Here is a 24,852-nt window from a genome sequence, read left to right as displayed (position 1 = left end):
ACTAGCTTCACATCGATTAGCTACAACAGTAAAATGCTGCTTACACACTGATGCATCAGTATTAACAATCTAATAATGTCATATAGAGTAATATATCAATCACAGGAGCCATTTTCCTGCAGAACAAGTACTTTTACTTTTTGATACTTTAGTACATTTTGCTGTTAATATTTGTAATGTACTTTTACTTAAATAGGATTTTGAATGCAGGACTTTTACTTGTGTGAGTATTTTTTCATGTATGCATTGGTACTTTACTTAAGTATGGGATCTGAATACTTCTTTCACCACAGCCACATTTTGGGAAACATGCCATTTGTTTTGAGATGAGAAGATTGATACCACCCTCATGTCTGTCCATTAGCTTAACATTACAAATGAAGCAGGGGGAAACAGCAAGCCTGGAGGCGTCTCTGGGAAGTCACTGCTATGGTCAAGAAATAATAACCCACAGGATGGATGTGATGGAGCTGGAATCCCCCGGATTCAATGGAAGGTATATTTGTGTGTCATCCATGTAACAGTGAAAGAAGCCATTGCTTGCGGAAGATGGAGCCTAAAGGGAGCATGTACAGAGAAAATAAAATGGGCCCTAAAATGGAGCCTTGAGGTACTCCACTAGTGATAAGGGCAGTAGGGAAGGAGAGGCTGCCAATCTTAACAGAGAAAGTCCTGTTGGTTAAGTAGGAGGCAAACCACTTAGGGGCAGTGACGTGGATCCCAACCTGGTCCTTAAGATGGTTTAATAAAATACAATGATCAACTATGTAAAAAGCTGCACTGAGGTCTAAAGGAATTAAAATAACAGTCTAAGACAACAGTAGGTCATTTATCACTTGAGACAGATTCTGTGCTGTGATGAACACCTAAACGAGATAAGACGGTCTGTGAACTTTGGCAGATACTTTTTATATGAGATGGCAGAGTTCTGATATTTCCAAAGAAATGACACATTGGACAAATGCCTCTTTCAACACAGTCTAGACAAGATTTGTGTGTGCGTGCATGCGTGCATGTGTCTGTGTGTGTGTATGTGTGTGAAGGGCTGATAAAAATGCTGACTAAAAGAAAAACTTACAGAAGTACTGTGATGCAAAAGACTAAAAAGGCACTAAAAGTTGACAGTGAGAGAATGAATGTGACTTTGCCTTCACCCAGTTGACCTGTAAGCATTTAAACCAGCTGAAACCAGTCACCAGTAAACTGGTGATAAGTATGTGATGGTGTGTAAGAACAATGCTGGAAAAGACCGGCCAACCTGTGATGGAACACAAGCAAACACTTGATGTAATAAACATACTGTATCCATATACTTGACAGCAACATTTTGTCTGTATCAAAAGATTTGCTTATAGATTTCCAGTCTTTAGATGATCAGAACAGACCTATCAGACTCATATCTTAACATTTCATATTCTGCAGAGCTGCAATTCTGCAGAGCTGCAATCGTAACATGACCAGATTGATGGAAAATAAATGGGCCAGGCTTTTTGTTTTCGAGACAGTTATGATATTATGGGCATTATTGTGATGGGGAGTGTATTCCATTATTGACTTATTTTTAAAGACAGTGGTCAAAGTACAAAAGAACCAAGGCCCTGTGTTCACTGAATCCTTTGGGTCATATCTTATTTTGGCTTTTTCTTAAAAGAAAACAAATATAAATGGAGTTCAAGTCCCCCGAGTCATTACACATACAGAAAGCAAGCTTGCATGTTGCTCTACAGATGCAGTAGGCCATAGACAGCATGAATGAAAGAATGTGGAACACTAAAAAAAATGTGTAAACAGGTTAGATTAATTAAGGTATTGCATTACACATAAAGAAATCATTTTTGCGGCATAAATGGGGAGGGTTGCGTCAGGAAGGGTAAAAAGCCTAGATGCCAAATCAAAAATGCAGATCATCAGATCTTCATGCCGGGTTGGGCGGGGCCCTGTTTGCCAGCGAGATGGAAACAGATGATCCACTGTGGCGATCCACACGGGGAGCAGCCGAAAGAAGAAGAATGATGACCCAAATTGGTAGATATTGACATTTCTCAACAGCAGCCTCATGTCAAGGACTGTACGACTGATTTCATCAAAAAACAGTTATGATTCTTTGGCCCGGTCCCACTAGATATGTGTTATCAGTTTACCGTTTTGGGACTGCATTAGATACAAAGTGCAAAAGATTTTTCCAGTAGAGACTGGGTGTAATATTTAATTTGATAAAGTGATATGGGGCGAGGACATGGACTGGGGCTACCTCTTGTAACTGTTCTTAATGTTGCTTGTATTTTTAATCTTCTGACCTTGGAAAGCAAGGTTATTGTGCTTATTGCTTGAAAAGTGCTCTATAAATAAAATAATTATTAAACGTGTGTGATTATGTGTATGTGATTAAATGTATGTGTTAAAATAGTAGCTGTAAATGTGTACCATTTTAGCCACCAATTAAAAAAGATGGATGCCACTGCGACTGGTGGTGGACCTCCACCTGAGGACCTCACACCTGCAGAGGAGCTGGCGTTGAGCTACAACCGGGGGCGCCCACTAATAGAGGGAATAGAGGGGGGGGACCTCCTTGGACATCATTCCCCAAGGTGCTCAGGAGCAATATGTACAAGGTATTGCCTACTGCTTTTCCTCAACAGGTATCAGTATCTCAATGGTAATAACTAACGGTAGACCTATATCTTTCAGTGAGTGGAGACACTGTATGTCTGCTAGATCATACAAATGATGTATAACCATACACCTTGCTGCAGGACATGACCGGAACAAGTACGTCAGCATGGAATGAATTGATTAACTCGTTATATTGCTGTTATCAAAAGCATAATCAGCTACTATTTTACTATTTTCTCTTTCCCAGGATGTGCGTTCAGTATACAAGCATCATCTGCTCATTGACACTGAAAGCCAGAAACTGGACATGGAGTACAAAAAGCTAAAAATGAAGAAGTTGGAGATAAACAAGCTGGAGAATAATGTAAACAGAAATTGAAAACACAGCAGAAGCTTATGGTTTGGACTGTAATTAATGTTTTGCTTGAACAAAATGAGTGAATTAGCCTAAAAAATAACTTCCAACACAACTTTGGCACACTTTTCTTTCTTAAATTATACAAGCTAAGATTTCAAATAAAAGGTTTCGCTAGGTGACCATCAATAAAATGGGGATTTACTGAAATAGGTCTTAATTTATGTTTCAGAACACATGACATATGTGATGTGAGTGCGAAAAGACACTTGATGGAACTGTCTTTTGGGATTCTGTTTTCGCCAGTTGGACATTCTTTGACACACAGCTAAATTAAGCTTGACAGTTAGCCTGCTACAGAGCAGGCTAGTTCAGCCGTATAAGTTACCTTGGTTACTGAGCAGGGAAACCTCTAAGTCACAGTAATGGAACAGATCTCTCACTTAAATTAGCGAGATTTATCAAAATAAGCCAGGATTTTCCTTTATCCACCGTGATGGAATACCCTTCTGGCAGTCTGTCCGAAAGCTCATGTTTTGTTTTTTCTCCCTCTCGCAGGCTGTCTGTCTCCCCATTGGGGCTCCAACTCCAATCACTACTACACAGACTCTGGCTCCAAATGTCGTCACCAGCTCAAGATGGCAGCTCCCGTATCCGGGATATTTTGGCTTCATTTAGTACAGTGGGAGGAAGTGGAGACACGTCGTCCATCTTTACATTCAGTCTATGGTCTCCCCACAGAATGCAGACCTGTACGTTAAAAGGTACAGGCTGTGTTCATTCACTTTTCGTAGGTATACCTAAGAAAAGCAATGCACTGTAATTCGTATATACCCCACGTAATCGGGAGCCACGAGGCAGTTACATTTATCATTAGGCGGCGACCTCTAGTGGCCTCAGTAATTATGATGGGAGCAAAGGAGGGAGTCAGATGAGGAAGTATAAAGAGCGTCAAAGTCCATGTAGGGAGATGGAGGTGGACAGGGCGGATGGATGGGTCAAAAACAGGACTTTCACCCGGGAGATGGGTTTGTGTCCTGTGTGAAACCAAAAGTCATTGTTGACTTATTTTAAGTCACACTTACTTATTTTCAATTACATATGTGAGTTACGTAACCTACGTAAATTAAGTCACTTGATTTATTTCACGCAAATTACGTGTTGACATCACGTGACTTATTGTGAGTTACTAACGTAACTTACTTATTTTAACCGTAACCGTGAGCTTTTCCAAAACCTAGTAGTCTTGGTGCCTAAACCTAACCAAGCTATGACCATTTCACAACGTTAACCACGTGTTTATTGTTACCATGACGACGAAGATCTGGTACGCCTGTTGCTGGTTTCTGGACATTTGTAGGATTATGCATGAAAAATGGTCCATAACTTTGCGTGAGATATCATACGAACTGTTGTATGAGGACACGTTGAAAGGTAATACCCAGCACTTGGATCAAACCAACCCAGGGTGTATTCTGTCCCATAGTTACCGAGTGGTGGGGTTAAAGTTGGGTTAATTTTTAACCCAGCAGTTGTTTGTGTGTATACTTCTACTCCACTACATTTCAGAGGGACGTATTGTACATTTTACTGCACTACATTTATTTCACAGCCATAGTTGCTTTTCAGAATAAGATTTTACATTAAAAAATGAAGATTAAACCAGTGATTCCCAACATTTTTGACTTGTGACCCCTTACAAAAAGCAGTTGGGGTCTCTTGTCACATTTTTCTATGAGTTCACATGGTTTCATTTACAGTAAATAACTGTTTGAAAGAAGTCAAATTATCCAATATTTCACAAAAATGTTTTTTCTTCTTTCTTCTCCTATTAATCATCTCACGACCCCTCAGATTTATCTGGTGACCCTTTGGAGGGGTCCAACCCCTAGGTTGGGAACCACTGGACCAAACTACCTAACTCTAGTAGTTAAACAAGTAGTGATAATTACTATAACTAGCTTCACATCGATTAGCTACAACAGTAAAATGCTGCTTACACACTGATGCATCAGTATTAACAATCTAATAATGTCATATAGAGTAATATATCAGTCACAGGAGCTATTTTCCTGCAGAACAAGTACTTTTACTTTTTGATACTTTGGTACATTTTGCTGTTAATATTTGTAATGTACTTTTACATTTTCGGAAATATGCCATTTGGTTTTTTTTTGCAAAGATTGATGCCACCCTCATGTCTGTCAATTTGTTTAGCATTACGGATGAAGCAGGAGGAAACAGCGAGCCTGGAGGCGACTCTGGGAAATCACTGCTAAGGTCAAGAAATAGTCTGGCACACAACCCACCGTAAAACCACTGCTTGTCGTTTGAACTTTAGAGGTGGTGGTAAGATGGAAGATTTTTTTAACCTTTGGACAGAACCAGGTTAGCTGTTTACCTCTCTTTCTAGGGAGAGCTTGCCTAGGGCACCGAATGTGCTAGTTCCGGCCCTGGAACTATTTCTTTAATATCTGCCTTGCAATTTAAGTGAAAGTGAAAGAAATGGTAAGAACTTAAGATTTTTTAAACATGTGAAACAACATGGAAAAACACACAAAGATAATTTATTGTTGAGCCTTAAATATTTTAATTACCGACTAACGTGTGCATTTCCATCAAACTTAGGGCTAATGGTGGTTTTGGCCATATGTAGATCAAAAACGCTCAATAAATATGTCTCATTTATTGTTTTATTATTTCTATATTCCACATTAAAAGTTGAGTGCCTGGTTTTGGATCAGGTGCCCAAATGATAAGACGGTCTGTGAACTTTGGCAGACACATTTTTTATGAGATGGCAGGGCACTGATATTTCCAAATAAATGACACATTGGACAAATGCCCTGACTCTTTCAACACAGTCTTGACAAGATTTGTGTGTGTGTGTGTGTGTGTGTGTGTGTGTGTGAAGGGCTGATAAAAATGCTGACTAAAAGAAAACTTACAGAAGTACTGTGATTCAAAAGACACAAATCATTGGAAAAATGATATATATATATATATATATATATATATATATATATATTATATTTAAGAATAAAAAAGCACTAAAAAGGCACTAAAAGTTGACAGTGAGAGAATGAATGTGACTTTGCCTTCACCCAGTTGACCTGTAAGCATTTAAACCAGCTGAAACCAGTCACCAGTAAACTGGTGATAAGTATGTGATGGTGTGTAAGAACAATGCTGGAAAAGGCCGGCCAACCTGTGATGGAACACAAGCAAACACTTGATGTAGTAAACATACTGTATCCATATACTTGACAGCAACATTTTGTCTGTATCAAAAGATTTGCTTATAGATTTCCAGTCTTTAGATGATCAGAACAGACCTATCAGACTCATATCTTAACATTTCATATTCTAGCATGAGAGATTGATGGAAAATAAATGGGCCAGGCTTTGTGTTTTCGAGACAGTTATGATATTATGGGCATTAGAAGAAGAAGAAGAATACCAAAATACCAGAAAGAAAAAAAAGGTGGATTGCTGAGACTGTAATGTAAAATTGCATGATTATAACACTGATGTCCCAAATTGTTAGATATTGACATTTCCCAACAGCAGCCTCGTGTCATGTAAAATACAATAATATATCAGTCACAGGGATCATTTTTCTGCAGAATGAGTACTTTAAGTATATTTTGCTAGTGATACTTCTGTACTTTTACTTAAGTAGGATTTTGAATGCAGAACTTTTACTTGTGGAGTATTTTTACATTGGAGTATTGGTACTTTTACGCGAGTAAAAGATCTGAGTACTTCTTACACTACTGACCATACATCTTCGGCTATTTGCCAGCAGCTGTACATTAGTCCTGTGTCCACCTTCAGCAGGTTCTGGCTTGGTGAGTGTCTCTGCAGTACCTGCTGGCAGACTCAGACTCTGGCAGAAGCCACTGAGAGCAGGACTTACCTGGAAGCTTGAACAGATGGCAGCCTCTGTAGACAACGCAGCCCGCAGCTGCCCTCACTCTGCAGTCACGAGGGCACGACCGACATGTTCAGCACCAGTGCAACAAATGCAACATCTCTCCAGTGTTATATGATGGCAATGCATATTGTTTTGTAAGAAATGCTTTTTTTTGTGCATCAAATAGCATTGCCTTGATATACAGTAGCCAGCCCATCACAGAAGAGAGTTATTTGTTGCATTGGCACTGAACATGTGAAACAAGCCTTCATGAGGCCCTCAGGTGGGCAGCTGTGGCTTGTTTTGTCTATGGCAACAAATACTGCCACATGTTCATACTGTAAGAGTTAAAATATCATAGTATATTATAAATTGAACACTAAATATATTATAAATTAAAGAATTCCCTACAGAAATTGATAGGAAAGTTATATCGCTCTTCTAGAAGAAATAACATGACTAGACAAAAGTCTCACTGAAAACAGTATAACCTTACTGCACAGTCTGACATAAAGTCTGTAATTATATTTGACTATTACCTGACTATTGAGAACAAACCATAGGTAAAGTACATGTAAGAATTCGATTTTGTAGCATTAGAACAAAAAACACCATTTGTTGTATAGGCCTTTATATAGTGGACCAACCATGGGACACATAGCATTACAATAAAAAAAAACACTAGTGGCAATCCAAATAGCCATGTCCTCATAGGTAAATAAATTATTTTATGGTGGTAATATATCATAGCAGATAAAGTATCACAGATTAGGACACATACAGTATTCTTCTGTAAAATACATACAATCTAGAAAAACTGACATCTTATACCACGTTCGGAGATCTGACAGAATAAACAACATGTGACAATAAAAATTCGACATTTCATTTTTGAAACACAGTTCATCATCCAACTCAAAGATTCAGGCGTACACGTGGAGGGGAGGTGAGGCAGGTTTAATGGTCAATACATGTTTTTCCACAGCTGGCCCACGTGACTGCCCCCATAAATACACAGAGAGCGGCGCATCAGCTCAATGCTGCTCCTGGTTTCTCACCTGCGGGCCTCTGTGTGGCTGAACAGGGAGGGCGCTGTCACCTCCAGGCTCCTTGGCTCAAGAATACTAATACATTTTTCTGCTCCGTTGTCTCCGTGTTTTTGGCTCCTCCCAGCACTGATTAAATGCCCGCTCGGCGCGTCAGTCTGCTGCAGTTGAAGGCAGTCGCGACAGAGGAGCTGTAGGGTTGGACTTCTGTCATCCTGACAGCAAGCAAACAATTAAGTTTTTTCTTTAGGGGCACCCTCGCCATCCAAGAAGCCTCAGCTATGAAGACCATTCTTGCTGCTTACTCTGGCGTCCTCAAAGGTAAGACGACGGTTATTGGCTTGAGAAGTGTAACAGGGGCCGCAGCAAGTAAACAAACAGAGGTGGTTAAACAAATCAGGAGTCTTCACCTGGAAGAGGTCAGAATGACATGAAACACATCACACTGACATGCTGTGATTTGTTTTGTGTAAAGCACTTTGTAACGTCTGTTTCAGAAAGTGCCATTCAAACATTTAAAAATACCATCATTATTATTCTAACAGAAATCATCTTAGAGGAATGCTGCAGAAATTCAATAGAAAAACTTCAAAAAATATCATGCTGCTCTTTCAAAACCCAAAATCTTTCCTTTTTTTAAATGTTCAAAAAGTTTTAAAAAGCATGGATGATTGAAAAACAACTACTACAAAGACTGCATGTTCTAGGTAATACGAAAGGAGATTCAAGATGAAGCCAGGGAGTTATAGATTTACTACTGAATAGTATTATTACAATGTTTGATTTGTGCGCTGTGACTGTGTAAGTCAGGTACTAACAGAACATAACTGTGTGAAAGTACAGTGAGAGCAACTTAAAGCTGGAGTCACATTCCTTGTATGTGTACACATACCTAGCCAGTAGAGCTCATTCTGATTCTGCACATATACAGAATTATCTGCACATTTACAGGGTTTAGCATTTTTCTGCAGTTGAAATGTTTGCGAATGTCCACAATGCGAATTAGTGACTTCCTTTGGGAAAATGAATGAACTTTTATTCTGGTAAAGAAATTGTACACCATTGTTCTATAATGCAGCCTAGGCCTGCCAAGGTGTGCTTTGCGGATAAATCTCTCACTTGATTTGATGGCACTCTTTTGCTGTGTGGGGTCAGAAATTCAGACTTTTAATTTGCAAATATAAGTGTCAATGAATTGATAATGGTGACAGCTCAGGAACCTGTTAATATCTGTCACAGTGGCAGTTTGAAGGATAGGTTCAACTCAAGGACAGAAAAGGACTGTGGATTTCGTCCCCCATCACTTACATTGAAATCGCTTTAGGAATGGATCCCTTCACGGGCCAGTATGGGCAGTAGACACAGTTACAGCGACCAATAATTCTTTCAATGTACCTATGGGCATGTCAGTATTGTTATAAGATAGACTTGAAAAAAGTTACAGAATCATTTAGCCAGTTATATCGAGCCAGTGGAATAACCTGAATGCATGTTGGAGCATATTTCCTAAAGCTGACCATTTAAGTCATCCGACCCTGTACACATATCAGCCAGAAACAGGAAGGTTTTTCACAGACAAGCACATAGTTCACCTGCAGGATATGATGGTTTTTGTGTACCTCTCTGTCTGGTGACCAGTTTGATCTGGCTCACAGCGGGACTCGGAGAGCACATACTGAAAGTGGGCAGATTTAGCCACAAACTGGTCACCAATTGTATCCTGGCCAACTCTCCGTCTCTCCCCATCAGCCATTGGCAGTGATTCAAGCAGTGATAGCCTTTAAGGAGTCATAGCATCATAGTTTACAGGTAATACCACCAGCAGCCCGGTACTGGGTTATTTTCAGTGTGCACAGATGGGATTAGACGACAGTGTTTTCCTGGAGGGGAGATCTTCTTCTTATTGGCTCTCAGCGGTATGAGCTTGACTAGCTTTAGTCGCTCGTAGTGTGTGTGTTTCTTTATGCTCCCTCTCGGTACACGATCTCCTCACATGTACCTGCGTGGCTTCACTTTCATGGACTTGTGACTGAAAGAGCTGGTGAGTAGCTGAGCCTGTGTGGCTGTGGCTTGGCTGAAATGTATAATGTATACACCGTTCGTTCGTTTAGTCTGATGGCCACCTTTAGGTTGGTTTAACTCAAACCAGGACTAGGAAAGTATTACTACTACTAGGAGTATGTTAACTGCATGTTTTCGGTTTCATTTATCACCAAATGCTTCTCTTCCTCATCTATTTAAGCTTCTGTAACTATGTCTTCAATAATCCACATGGATATTTGACAGTTTTGATTCAACTCTCCTTTTATGCTCTTACGTATCATCTTGCATATTTTGTCTCCAGGCACCGGCTCCAGCATCCTCTCTGCCCTGCAGGACCTGCCCTCGGCGTTCTGGCCCTGCGGATCCACGATGGAAAAACATCTTCAGATGATCTCTGTGCTGCAGTGGGTCATCACCTTCTTAGCCTTGGGTGAGTGTGTTTGTGGGTGGGCGCAGCTGTGCATGTCACTTAAGCCGCAAGAAAGCAAAGAAACCTAGAAGAGTTAGCTTGTAGTCTCAATAGTCTCATAATGGAGTGAAATAAAGTGGGTCAGATCTCTGAGCTGCACACATACTTGTTTTTGACTTAATTAGTGACATTTTAGCCTCTATCATTTTAGGTAATTGATTTGTCTATATTTAAGAATGATAATAATTTCTATTCAAATACTTGATTGTGCTGTCTCTCCTCTCTCCCTCCAGGTGTTGCCTGCACTGTGCTGCTCATCTACATGTTTTGCACCGACTGCTGGCTTATTGCTGCCATTTACACTGCCTGGCTCATCATTGACTGGAACACCCCGAAACAAGGCAAGACATTAAAGATGTCAATCAAAAATCACTGTAACCTAATAGTTCGATTTTGACTCCCATGTGAAGAAAAATCACTGGTCTGATGATGATGAAATTTCAAAAATCTGAAAAATTGGTTGGATAATGCATTTTTGCATAAGCATTGTGTAACATATTTTGTAATGATTAGCACAAACAATGACTGCATTATGTTTAGAGGATGTTTGTTTGTTTGGTTCTTAAACTGTTCATTTTAGAAAGATCACATTTTGTGCTGACTCAAGTATAGAGTAGGATATAGGCTGTTTTTAGCCATGTTAGCAGTGTGGCTCTGTGGATGACAATCTGTCAGTTGGTTTGGTCTTTAGTCACTTTGTTCCAGACTGAAATATCTCAGCTATTAGATGGACCGTTATAAAGTTTTTAAACAGACATTCATAGTTCCCAGTGGGTGAATCTTGCTGACTTTGGTGATCCCCTGACTTTTCCTCTAGCGCCACCATGAGGTTGACATTTGTGGTTTAGAGTGAAATGTTTTGACAACTATTTGATGGATTTGGTGCTAAACAAGTACTTTGATTTATGACCAAACACCTGCAAAACTAACGACACTCCCATCAGCCTCAGCTGTACTTTGTGTTCAGTGCTAATTAGCAAATGTTAGCATGCTAACCAGCTAAACTAAGATGGTGTACATGGTAAACATATACCTGTTAAGCATTAGCATGTTAGCATGCTGATGTTAGCATTTAGCTCAAAGCACAGCGCTATGACAAAGTACAGCTTTAAAGTGCCACTAGCACGTCTTGTCGTATTTACATGTAATTGTAGCGCTAAAGGGGGTTTAGAATAGTGCTGAAACAATTAGTCGATCAACAGAAAATTTACTGACTGACTAAGTTTCATAATCAAGTAATGATAAGGTAATTTATCAAGCAAAAATGACATTCATTGGTTCCAGCTTCTCAAATGTGAGGGTCTGTGTTATATTGTTAATTAACTGGAAGACTGGAAACTTTTTTTGTAGGCTGATAAAACAAGCAATTTGACAGTCATCTTGGGCTGTGGATGGCCATTTTCCATTTTTTTCTGACATCTTGTAAACTAAATGATTAATTTAATTAATGGAATAGTACAATGAATGAATCGCTAATGAAAATAATTGTGAGTTGCAGCTCTAGTTTTGATGTAATAAAGTGCTTTCTAATCTGTAATGTTCTCTTCAGGTGGCAGGAGGTCCTCTTGGGTGAGGAGCTGGACAATGTGGACATATTTCCGAGACTACTTCCCAATCAGGGTAGGTAACTCAAAAGAACAGTAGAGGAATGGAGACGTCAGGGTTGCAACCCGTAAGGAAGTCAACCATGAAAACGTGCGCAGCTTTGCGCATTTTGTTGCTGTCACAAAAAGTACACTTACTTCTTATAACTCTTGCTTCGGATAGTCAGTATTGTATGATTTTGCTAGTTCATCGATTTCCAGTCGATCCAGTAGGTTTGACATTATAGATAAGCTTATCAGGGGTGAATCAGGTATCAGCTGTCGCCTCCAAGCTGTTCCTTGTCCTGTGTTGATTATGATGAGGGCTTGACGTCGGTGGGGAGTTTTAGACTTTGTCCCATCTGATAGGCTAAGGAGCAGTACTAAACTTGTTTTGCCTTCAGGTATTGCCCAGTGCATCTTTTAGATGAGAGGACAACCCTGGTTCAGAGTATAGGAGAAAGCGTTATCGCAAGCTGACACACGCACAGCCACACACACACACACACACTGCATGCAGGGGGAGGCACTGTTCAGTAGCAGTGCATGACTAAACTGTCAGTGAAGAAGCCAGAAGTCAAGGTTGGAGTGTGTTTAAAGAGAGGATATGCAGATATTCTGCATGATTCAGTCAGCAGTCATGGGATTTTATTGAATAAGCACTTTTGTATAGACTAGAGCTGCAATGATTAGTTGATTAGTCAATCACCACAAAAATAACTGGATTAATCGTTTTTAAACATTCTCTGGTTCCATCTTCTCCAATAAGATGATTTGCCGCTTTTCCTTCTTTTATATCATTGTAAACTGAATATCTGTAGGTTTTGGAGCGTTGTCACCTGCGGCATTTTATAGACAAAACGGTTACAATGTCGCTCACACCTGTAAGCGCTGTCCCGTAAAACAAAGGTGATCCATGTAAAATAGAATACAGGACTGAATGTTCATCAAATCTAATGTGTATTCTTCTTTGTTGCTGAATTAGCTTTTGTTTGCCTCACAATGCTAATGAAATACACGCTTGTTTGATTCCATAATTTTTTTAAATCACTTCAGTGTAAGGAGAAATGGTCTGCCCAGGTGTTGATGAGCTTATCTACTGTACAGAGTGTGGAAAGAAAAGAGGGCTGACTGAATTTAGTCCTCCTACTCTTTGCAGCTGAACTTTGTTCATCACATTGATCTGTACTGTGTGTACCATGTAGTTGTTTGTCTCAGTGGGTTGATGAGATCATTCTTTTGTCACCCAGACGCTTGATGCCAGCTGGCTCTCATGTTTCTCTTGTTTTAAGAAACCTAACTATTGCTGCAAGACATAAATAGCCAATTTTTGCTGCTGTGCAAAGTTTTAGCTTTCTGTCAATGTTGAAATGTTAGTTATTAGCTACTGACATAGGCTGAGTCTGTAGTTGAAAGTTTATCTCTTGTAACAGAGTTGAATAAGTCATTTAAGGTGCATTAAGTGATACTTTTACTGTCCCATAGCTCAAAATAACCAGAATATATCTGCAGGGGCATCAATTGATTGTAGAGCAAGCATTTTCTATCTATCATGAACATATGACTACTATTTATGAGTTGGAAGCCAACTGGTCAAAGTCCAAACCAACCTTAAAATCAAAGTGAGGACTGTAAGAAGTCTGGAGTGTGACTGTTATGAAAGCAGTTACATGAACGTCTGCAGGACTGCCTCAACACTAGAAACAAAGATTCTTCCGTAATATTAGCGCTTTTTGCAGTAACCGGTGAATCTTGTCTAGCCTCCATCTCTTTACTATCTCCTAACTATACAAGGTGTTGAATGCTGTGTACATCTCCCGTGGTCCCACTGTAACCCCTTTACATCTGCCATGCCAGCCAGGTGGAGTCCTGCGGTACTATGGAGATCTTGAATGTGATCTCCTTTGCTAATGTGGTTATGCAACTGCTGTGTTTGACTACCTACTAGGGGAGCTTTGTGTACATATTGCGATGGATCTAAGTCTACAGTGCAGATCACAGCACAGTTAGATTTTACGACTTCAACATGAAACCAAGAGGTTAAGATAATGCTGAATGTTTAAAGTTGTACTTTATTGTTGCCTGCCTGAACAGGTGCACAACATGGATACTGGGTCATTTTTTTCTGACTGTACACAGCAGAGCAGACAGAGGAGAGTCGGGATTGAGCTGATAAGGATGTCCTAACTCTACTAAAACATAAGCTGTGTCCCAGATTCATATTCATCTGTACTAATTCAGAGCAGGTCGTAGCATGTTCACACAGTAAAAGTAATACTCTACATACTCGCATACATAGCCATATCCATACATATATACGTGTGTACAGTAAAAGGGGTAGCTACAGTATGCATGTATTGATTTGAAAATTTCATACAGTAAACATTATTAAATGTATTTATTTTGCCGTCTCTTTGTGAGGTTTAATTAACAGTGACATTCTAAAGTCGTACTTTTATTGCATTTCCACAGTGCATGTATCGCATCATTTTAGAGCTGAAACAATTAGTCGATAGATTTTATAGACCAAGCGATTTGATGAATCGATCAATTGAGAAAATAATCGTCAGATTAATCAATAATGAAAATAATCGTTAGTTGCAGCCAACAACATTGCCTGTTAGTATATAATGGTAAGTATGTTGATTTATTGTATACTAACTGCAAAAAGTAGTATACTATAAAGATGATAATAATAATAATAATGATAATGATAATAACTTATAAAGTTTATTTGTATACTACATCTCAAAAACATTACAAAGAGTTTTACACTAAACAAACAAAAAACAAAGAGACAGGAATAAACTCAACCTTGCAGGAATCAGGCAAAACACCAAGCATGAGATTAGAATGTACTGTAGCTTATTATGTGTTTTAATAAGTAGTTAGTGTGAAATTGCCTTTTGGTCATATTGGTCACTGACATGACATTTCTCCTATAGCTGTTCCTGGTCTAGCAGTGTGCCCCTCATATGGAAATCAGCCTCACACTGGTCTTCTTTATGCTATTGTCCTCCAGCTAATTAAGACCCACAACCTGCTGCCCAGCCGGAACTACATATTTGGCTATCACCCCCACGGCATCTTCTGTTTCGGTGCTTTCTGCAACTTTGGGACAGAGGCCACCGGCTTTTCCAAGAAATTCCCAGGCATCAAGCCCTCCCTGGCAACCCTGGCAGGAAACTTCCGCTTGCCAGTCCTTCGAGACTACCTAATGTCTGGAGGTGAGATGAGTTCTTGAAATGTCTGATAAAGTTGATAACTGTATCTGTAAGAGAGCAGACCTTTGTCCTATTGCACAGCTGAAATATCTTCTGTCTACTTGGATCTGCTGATTTCACTGACTGATAGAGCTTTAACTGTTCTGTTCTGAATGGCTGTTTGCTTTTCAGGCTTCATTTTTGCCCATAGATTACATACTCTCTTATGTTACTATAGATTATTGTATATGTTGTTTCAAAATGTTTCATTGGTAAATGCACATAGGAGACGTAAGGCAAGGCAAACATAAAAGCAACATAGGGCAATATAAAAATACATTTAAATACACTTAAAAAGAGTTAAATAGAAAATGAAAAAGTTACAATGCAGTGTAAGAAATTAATCATTATTTGATTTAATAAAAGGCAGCAGCAAACAGAAAAGTCTTCAGCACTGATTTAAAAGAACTGAGAGTTACAGTAGACCTGCAGTTTTCTGGGAGTTTGTTTCAGATATGTGGTGCATAAAAACTGAATGCTGCTTCTCCATGTTTAGTTTTGACTCTGGGGACAGAAAGCAGACCTGTCGCAGACAACCTGAGAGGTCTGGATGGTTCATAACGGAGCAGCAGATCAGAAATGTACTTTGGCCCTAAATCATTCAGTGCTTTATAAACCAACAGTAGTATTTTAAAATGAGTTCTTTGACAGACAGGAAGCCAGTGTTAAGACCTCAGAACTGGAGTGGTGTGATCCACTTTCTTGGTCTTAGTGAGGACGCGAGCCACAGCGTTCTGAATCAGCTGCAGCTGTCTGATAGATTTTTTTTAAATTTTTTTTTATAGAGAGACCAGTAAAGACACCGTTACAGTAGTCGAGTAGACTGAAGATAAATGCATGGGCAAGTTTTTTCCAAATCCTGCTGAGACAGTATGTCCTTTAATTCTTGACTCTGACTTTGTAATTGTCTTAATGTGGCTGTTGAAATTCAAATCTCAGTCCATGACTACACCAAGAGTTCTGGCTTGGTTTGTGGTTTTAACATTGCAGATTGAAGGCGAATGCTGACTTTTAATCGTTCCTCCTTGGCTCCAAAAACAATGACTTGAGTTTTATCTTTGTTTAATTGAAGAAAATTCTGGCACATCTAGTCATTTGTTCAATGCACTAACTCAGGACTTGTATTGGACCATAGTCTCCCTGGTGACATTGATATGTAAATTTGTGTGTTGTCTGCATAATTATAGTAATATATTAAGTTGTTTTCCATAATCTGAGCCAGTGGTAGCATGTAGATGTTAAACAGAAGAGGCCCCAGAATGGAGCCTCGGGGAACTCCTCATGTAATTGTTATCTGCTCAGATGTGTAATTACCTATAGACACAAAGTAATCCCTGTCCTTTTAAGTAGGACTTAAACTAGTTTAATACTGTGCCAGAAAGTCCCACCCAGTTTTCTAGTCGGTCTAGTAATATGTTGTGGATGGCCGTGTCGAATGCAGCACTGAGATCCAATAATACCAAGAAAGAAATTCTGCCACTGTCTGTGTTTAAGTTTAAGTGGATGCCATTTTAACAAGAGCAGTCTCAGTGCTGTGGTGGGCTCGAAAACCTGACTGGAAGACATCAAAACAGCTGTTTAATGCCAAGAAGTCGTTCAGCTGTTGAAAAACAGCTTTTTCAATGATTTTACTTTTTACTAGGTTTGATATGGGCCTATAATTGTTCATTAGTGACGCGTCTAGATTGTTCCTATTTAAGAGTGGCTTGATAACTGCAGTTTTCAGTGTGTGTGGGACCTGAGGCCATGCAATTAGAAACATTTTTGAAAAAAAAAATTAGATGTTGTATAATGCCTTCCAAGTTTTCATGGTTAATAGGATCAAATTGTGTCATGCTATTTGAATTGATTTTAATTGGACACAGGGACAACACATAACCTGTACCCGATATGGAGGCACTGACTGCCTGTCTAATTTTCAGAATTTTGTCACTGAAGAAGGAGGCAAATTCATTGCAGGCCCAGGTAGGTATTTCTCCATGGAGATCTTTTCTTACCAGACACAGCCTTCACCTTAGTGGGTGCAATGGCATCAATAACATTTGTAATTTTAGAATTGAAGTTATCTACAAGCTCATTAACTGAGACCCAAGAGAGGGCGGGTGTGGAAGAGAGCCTGAATAAATATTTCACTGGTGTTGTCATTGATATACCGTTTTTTGTGATTACCTCTGTTTGAACATTTGATAGCACTCTCAAAGAAAACACAGGAATGATCAGAGAGAGCAACATCAACCACCACAACCTTAGAAATGTTCAAACCCTTGGAGATGATAAAGTCCAGAGTGTGCCCCTTGTTGTGTGTGGGCTCCGTCACATGCTGAGTCAGTCCATAGTTATCAAGAACACAACTCAGTTCTTTAGTCCCTCTGTTCTGGAGGTTGTCAACATGGATGTTAAAATCACCAACAATAACTACACAGTCAGTAAAGACAGCAGTTCAGTAAAGTCATCAAACAAGTTTGCAAAGTATTTAGGTGGCCTGTAGATATTTCAAAATATAGCTCAAGAAGAGGAATTCAACTGAAGAGCCACATATTCAAAAGAAACAAAATTTCCATAGGACATCTTCTTGCATTGGAGGGAACCATTAAACAAAATGGCAACTTCACCTCCTTTATTATGCTCTCAAGCTTCATTCATAAAACTGAAGTTGGGAGGGGTAGACTCAGTTATCTTGGTCTAACCTAGTTTCAGTTAAAAACAACAAGTTAAGATTGTGCTCAATAGTAAAATAATTGATTTAAAAATATTTTTCCTGCCAAAGACCTAACGATTAAATTCAGTGTGTTTAAAAACATTATCTGCCAAATTATTTGCAGGCTGTGGCTGACAAGGAATGAATGCTAAATTTGATACATTTACAGAATCGGTTGAGTGCTTCCTGTTTCTTAGCAGATTCTCCATTCTTTTTCTATTAAGAAAGCTGCCGGCACTTGTCCTGAGAAGAGTCATGAGTGATATCAGTTAAAACTTGCTGTGGGGGCTGCGTAACTGTGACAAATGTGTCACTGGCTGAGGACTTAAAGCCAATGGTGGAAGTGGACGCCAAGTGGGGTTTAGGGGAGAGAAAATGGGAGTAGGGCAAGGGAAGGGGTGGGGGGTAAGTTTGGATCCAGCAGTGACCAGCTCTTTCATCTATCAGTGAACTCCAAGAGGGGGAAGGAGGGAGAAAGGGTGACCTGGATGGGGTTTGGAGAGGTGAAAAAGGTAAATCCGCACCTGTGGTTGTTGGTGAGGGGGGTGGAGACTCTTCCTCTCGGCTCTGATGTGTCTGATGATTAAAGCACTCTTCAGGCAGGAGCTGAAGTAGCTCTCCTTCAAGGTTTCTGCCGTGCTGTGTTATCATCTTTCTGTTTTGATTCCTCTTTTCGTTTGTCCTTGGCAGAGGGAACATATGAGAGACGCAGGAAGCAAAATAGGTTAGAGGTGAATAGTTTTACTCCTGACTTGTTAAGGCAGAGTCCATCTGCCTTAAAAAGATGTCTGTGGTACCAGAAAAAGTTGAAATTGTCAATAAGGTGCACTGAATGGACAGTGTATGTAGTATGCAGAACTCCTCTTCTGACTGGTGGTAGAGGGCCACTGAAAAACACCTCAGCATTCAGAGAGAAGACTGTGTTCAACAGATCAATAGTCTCGTTTCAACACTTCAGACTGTTGTTTCACAACATCAGTGGTCCCTATGTGCAGTATGATATTTTCCACATTTGGGTGTGCAGCCACGATATGCAGGATTCTTTCTGTCAAGTCAGAGACCTTATCCTTGGGAAAGTATTTTGGTGTTCTCACTGCACATGCTTCTTGCATATTTTACAGCGAAATCATCCACATTCAGAGTTTGAGGCCCAGTCGTTAGCTTTCCCTGTAGCCTTTTACTTTTTGATTTTACTCTCAGTCCTTACCCTGCTGTGTGTCTGATGACCAGGATAACTTCTCATCTTCAGAGATCCAGGGTCTTGCAACAGTGGAGCAATTTTTTTCTGCAGTTGCACACTTGCTTGTTGGGGAGGTTTATTGCTAACTCTTCCTTTCGCAGCTGTCCACAGCTGTGTCCTACTAAGAACAGGGGTTGAAGAGGCGCTCTGCCTGGATGATAATGCGGGCCAGCCAGGCGCATCACAAATCTCAGGGCGCCGGGCTCGTCCTCTCATTTTCCAATGATGAAAATGGGAATGGGAATGGGAAATGAAAATGGCAATGGAAAATGATTTACTCTTAGGCTTTGCACCAAGAGAGTTCCAGGGCGGACTACCACTTTTAGATTTATTACCCGGTACATGGCCCTCCTGTTTCTTGGTCGTCTTGTTGGTGCTAATTAGCCATGAGTTAGCATGCTCTTGTCCACTGCTTTGAGTCCATGGTAAAGTGGTGTCGTTACCACATAGTCCATTCACTTCCATGTTCACTTCTAACTGGTGGATTTTGGTTTCCAGCACTGCAATTTTCAGTAGAAGTCTGTGGAGAAGGGAGGCATCTCGCTGCTAATTAGCTTTAGCTAAGTATCCAGTCACTGTAGTACAGGCTTGTGCTGTTGGTAGACTGCACTCACATAGTACTGAAGAGGTCATACAAATGCTGAAGATATGGCAATAGCTTACTTTATCTGAATAAATTACAGTCCCAATGATTTATAAGTATCCAGGAGCCGCTGCTCATAATATCTAACAGAAAAAACAAGAATATCTGCAAAAGAATGCAAACAGAGGCGAGAGCAAGCAGCAAAGCCTCTGCACTGTAAGAAAGCGTAGAAAGTAGAAAGTAGCCTTTCTGCCAGAAAGCCTTAATACTTGGTTAGGTTTAGGCACCAAAACTACTTGGTTAGGTTTAGGAAAAAAGAGAGGAAGAAAGTCTTTCTGCCATAAAGCCCTGATGGCAAACTTCTCCCACGTGCTTCGTAAACAGCCTTCATAGGACTTTCTATGTGACCTATATTTGTTATATGTAATGCAACAGTCTTCTCTGCAAAACGTCTGTTGTTTTGAAACAATGCTTTCATTATCAGCTGCAGTAGATCAGATTTTGCACATGCTCAACATGGTTGGTTTAATTTTACTTAGGTGTTAGACTTGTGGGTTTTGACACATAGAGAGAATTACAATATTTGCAGCCAGTATTTGACCAGGTCTAATAGGAAGACATCAAAATATTCTTTATAAATCTATACAAAAAGGCCAACATTTCTCTTTCACAGTGTTACAAATGTGAACAGACATAACAAGTCAATGTATTTGCCTCTTGTCCACTTCTTCGTTACTGCAACTTTAATTATTTATTATCTTTTTTTCCCTCTCAGGTATCTGTCCAGTGAACAGGAACTCCATCGACTACCTGCTGTCATGTAACGGGACGGGAAATGCTGTGGTCATCGTTGTCGGAGGAGCAGCAGAGTCTCTGCAGTGTGTACCAGGCATGAATTCTGTCACCCTGAAGAACCGTAAAGGCTTTGTGAAGCTGGCCCTACAGAAAGGGTGAGCTGGCTGCACAACATTCAGGCACAGGGACACATGCAGTTACAGTAGCTAAACGCAGCCTTGACCAAATCTGTTTTGAACATGAAAACATCATTCTCAGGGCTGTAGTGGCTCATTGGAATGAATAAACACTAGATTATTATTATCAGAAAGGTTGATTACCTCACAGAGAGCATTACCAAATTCTTTATGAATGTGCAGTGTTGTCCCTCATAAAGTTTGGAGCTCCTTGTGGCATGCAGTACCCTTTTGGAAGGGTCAGACTGTGTGCGCTGGCATTAATCACTACAACACCGGTTTGTATCACTAACCCAAGCAAGCCTGATTCCTTCTCAAATATAGCTGTGTGCACTTTGCCCAAAGAAGCTTAGAGCTTACTACAAAAGACATGTAGGTATGCAGAACTTCATTTATAACAACTAGGTTCCAGCAATTCCAACAATCCAGAAATAAGCCTGGATTGTGAATTGAGGTGACTTTGGGTTCTCTTTCTGGAACTTTTACGGCTTGGTTTTGATGCTTATAAAATAGGGATGATGTTGTAACTAATCGAATTACAACTCTCAAGTTGTTTTATAATGATGAAAATGTTATAAAATATGCAATTTTACGGTTTATAGTCACGATATTATCCAAAAAGCCCTTAATTACTTGTACTTTGTCCAAACTAGATATGTTTACTGTAGGGCTGCACAATTAATGTTTGTTTGGTACAGACCTCAACAAATGTCACATCATCATGATTTGAATAGTTTTTTCAGTGAAAAATGAAAATTATGATGCAGAAATGATCATTCCCACTAATGACTCCTATAGAAATCATAATATCTGTCAAAATAATCACAATATGATTTTTATTTGTTTTTTTGTTTTGTTTTTTTTACCATATAGTGCAGCCCAAGTTTACAATATACTAAAGTTTTAGTTGATTGCTATAAATCCATATTTCAGATGGCAAGTAATATAGAAAAGTGGTTCTGGGGGTCGTGAAACGATCACCAGGTTCTGAAAGAAGAACAAACGTTTTTCTGCTCCATAAAATGATGTTTATTTTTTGGGACATCTTTCTTATTTCTTGTAAAATCCTGGGTAGTTTTGTCTCTTCAGGCCTTGAAAAAATATTCATATTAAACAGTCTGAGAAGGTAAAAATTACTCTTTGAAGTGTTCACAGCTCACAGAAATATGTAACCTTCGATGAGGTGTCGTGAGTTGACTTTGTATTGTTTTTAAAGGGTCACAAGCCAAAAAGGTTGGGAGCCACTGGTGTAGACGATGCTCTATGTATCTAAGGATTGGTTAATGGAAAAGTATGACAAACATCCACAAATGATGATATTGAGCAGCAATGAAATTAAGAGTTCCGAAAGTTTTCTAGGTCCAAAAACTTTCTATGAAAACGTTTGGGCCACTGGTCAAATGTTACATTTCCAGCTTGGGCTACAGTTCTAGGTAGATGTAAGGAATATCAATCCAGAAGGTTTCCTGATTAGACAAACCCTTTCATAATTGTTATACCTAACCTGGCTGTTCACCAACAGTAACGCTGAATATAGACCCACACAAAAATGAGAAATGTCTGTGATTTCACAACTGGTACAACACTACAACAGTCTGCCTTTGTGACTATTAAGCTAATCTGATTAATGATACTTAGCGCATTGCATACATAAAGCCACAACAAAACAAACTGCCTTTTGGATTCATTTGTTGTCTGGCAACTTAAGTTGGCCTGTCAGTGACATCTTTAGAAAATATAAATCATTCAGTTCTGTAGGGTTGTTATCACAAATGTGCCATGCATTAAAGTGAGCCCTCAAGTGTGATAATTGTTTTAAAGATATGATATAATAAAAATATCAAGGCATATAATTTAGGTTATATAAACAATGGCACAACAAATCTGCAAAGGTTATGTTTTAGCAAGGGAAAGTATTGTTTTTGAAGAGAGGTATTATCCTTATTAGAACCTTTTTTATTGTTTACATTTATCAGGTCTTCACCACTAGACACTTGTTTTTTATATATTATATAATTTGCATACTTATTTCTTTATGATGTTGCTGATTTAGATGTTTAAAATCGTAAAAACATACTTCTTGGCATTGTCCTACAGTGGTAAATGTACAGTTGTTGAGTTACCTCCTGTGTGTTTCCTCAGTTCTGACCTGGTTCCAGTGTATTCCTTTGGAGAGAACGATGCCTACCAGCAGGTGATCTTTGAGGAGGGGACATGCTGGAGATCTCTCCAAAAGAGGTTACAGAAGATCTTAGGCTTTGCCCCGTGCCTTTTCCATGGATGTGGCCTCTTCTTCCGCAACTCATGGGGCATCGTGCCTTATTGCAAGCCTATCACCACCATAGGCAAGTTTGCCTGCTAATGTTTGGTTAGAGAGATTCAGAGAGGTACAGATTAGGGTTATCTTTAAAAATTTTAGCAATACTCTGCTGTTTTTAGCACAGTTTATTACAGGACAATGACTGACAAACTGTTAACAGATTAACAGAACAGATAAAATCAGTATTTGCTTCGTCCAATGTCAAGGGTGTATTAATAGTTAACACTGATGATATTAACAATTTCAATCAAGTTTGTTTGATGAGCTCTTTGTTTTAATCCTCTCCTGTTTTATTATAGTTGGGGAGCCAATCACAGTGCCAAAAATTGAGGACCCGACTCAGGAGATGGTGGAACTGTACCATGCAATGTACATCAAGTCCCTCCAGTGCCTTTTTGACAAGTACAAGACCCGCTTTGGCCTAAAAGAGAGTGACGTCCTGCACATCCAGTGAAAGGACGATGGGACCCTGTTGAAGCTCTGAACTGTGGCAGCATCTTTAGGCCCCTCCACCCTCTTCCCCTGTCCAATCTTGGTGCCAGTTCAGATTATCTCTGGACTACAAACACACACATATATACATCCCTAAACTCTTTGAAATCCTATTATATGCTGAACGCACAAACAATGCAAATGGAAGGTACCACTTTATTATTGGGATAATAAGCCCAAAGATTAATTGAGCCAAAGACCTGTGCTGTCCCCACACATGCATGTATTTCTACTGTACGAAAGCTGAAGGTGAAGGAATTCTACAGGGTGGATTTATATTGTGAATGCACAATATGTGTGCCTGTGATTGTATAATGCCATAAAGTATTAATTGTATTCTGTAGAGGAAAAAGCATATTTTAGTGCTTGTCCCTCAATGAATATATCTGATGCACTTTTTGTATTGCTGATTACCCTCTGAGGATTTTTGTCTCAAGAAAAAATGCCTTTGAATTTTCCAAGTCAGTCATTGTGCTGCTTGGTTTGATTTCGCTTTCTTCAACTGGTGTCTAGGTCTGGATGGGTATGTTTTGTCTATGCCACAAAAACTACAGTGATGTATTGTATCTTCAAATGTTTTGGAAAGTTTTTTGAGCTGTAGTTGAAGAAGATGAAGGTTTGTGGGTAAAAATCCTGATGTTTGATGATTCCAGTGTACAGTGGATCTCTTTATGACCATGACCATGGCTGATAATTGAAAAGGAAGGGATTATACCGGTCTTATTACTGGTGTTATGTTTGAGGTTGTCACTACTTTTGTAAAATAAGAGTATGTAAGTATATAATATATCCTGGGAATAATCTAAATAAGTAAGCTTGCTTCATGTTGATGGGCAGTAAATTATAAGATTGTCATTTGAAGAGCAATTTCCTCTGGTTTGTGACTTCTTATAAAGAGCAGTGTAATCCATGTGTAGTAAATGCGCAAGAAATAAACAGCAAGACTCTATATGATGAACGGCATCATCTCTTTGTCAATATTTAAATTAAACTTTTGTATGTTTTCAGAAGGAGATGTGTGTTTTTGTGTCTTGTTTTTGGACACATTTTACCCATCACTTTGAGATATTTCTAATGCTACATGTTTTTCTCAAATTTACTTCACAAGACATCCATTTGATTTTGACTTCTGTGAGGCCACTGTAGGACAAACACATTCAAGCTTATTCAACAATGTATACCTCATTGTCAAGATTAGGCCCTAAACATACAAATTCACCCATTAGTAGCTGTAAGACTGTTTAAAATCATCTTATACCA

The 24,852-nt window shown here is 39.3% G+C and overlaps 1 protein-coding gene across 1 annotated transcript; it reads left to right on the top strand.

Moving 5' to 3' along the window:
• The first annotated feature begins 7,912 nt into the window (after positions 1-7,912).
• Positions 7,913-24,605, top strand: dgat2 (diacylglycerol O-acyltransferase 2). The gene is made up of 8 exons (XM_044223167.1): positions 7,913-8,251; positions 10,275-10,403; positions 10,676-10,783; positions 11,992-12,062; positions 15,048-15,252; positions 20,585-20,759; positions 22,923-23,125; positions 23,400-24,605. Exons 1-8 carry the CDS (start codon positions 8,212-8,214, stop codon positions 23,552-23,554), a joined length of 1,086 nt encoding a protein of 361 aa, XP_044079102.1. The 5' UTR covers positions 7,913-8,211; the 3' UTR covers positions 23,555-24,605.
• The last annotated feature ends 247 nt before the right edge of the window (positions 24,606-24,852 follow it).

This window comes from Siniperca chuatsi, linkage group LG14 (assembly GCF_020085105.1).
Source record: "Siniperca chuatsi isolate FFG_IHB_CAS linkage group LG14, ASM2008510v1, whole genome shotgun sequence".
NCBI lineage: Eukaryota > Metazoa > Chordata > Actinopteri > Centrarchiformes > Sinipercidae > Siniperca > Siniperca chuatsi.
This window is presented reverse-complemented; position numbering and strand designations above follow the sequence as displayed.

Bases quoted from the DNA above. Each gene is read 5' to 3' on its own strand.
- dgat2 (XM_044223167.1), top strand. From the start codon at position 8,212: ATGAAGACCATTCTTGCTGCTTACTCTGGCGTCCTCAAAG. The intron at 8,252-10,274 runs GTAAGACGACGG...TTTTGTCTCCAG, and splicing joins TTACTCTGGCGTCCTCAAAG to GCACCGGCTCCAGCATCCTC. The intron at 12,063-15,047 runs GTAGGTAACTCA...ATTGTCCTCCAG, and splicing joins GAGACTACTTCCCAATCAGG to CTAATTAAGACCCACAACCT.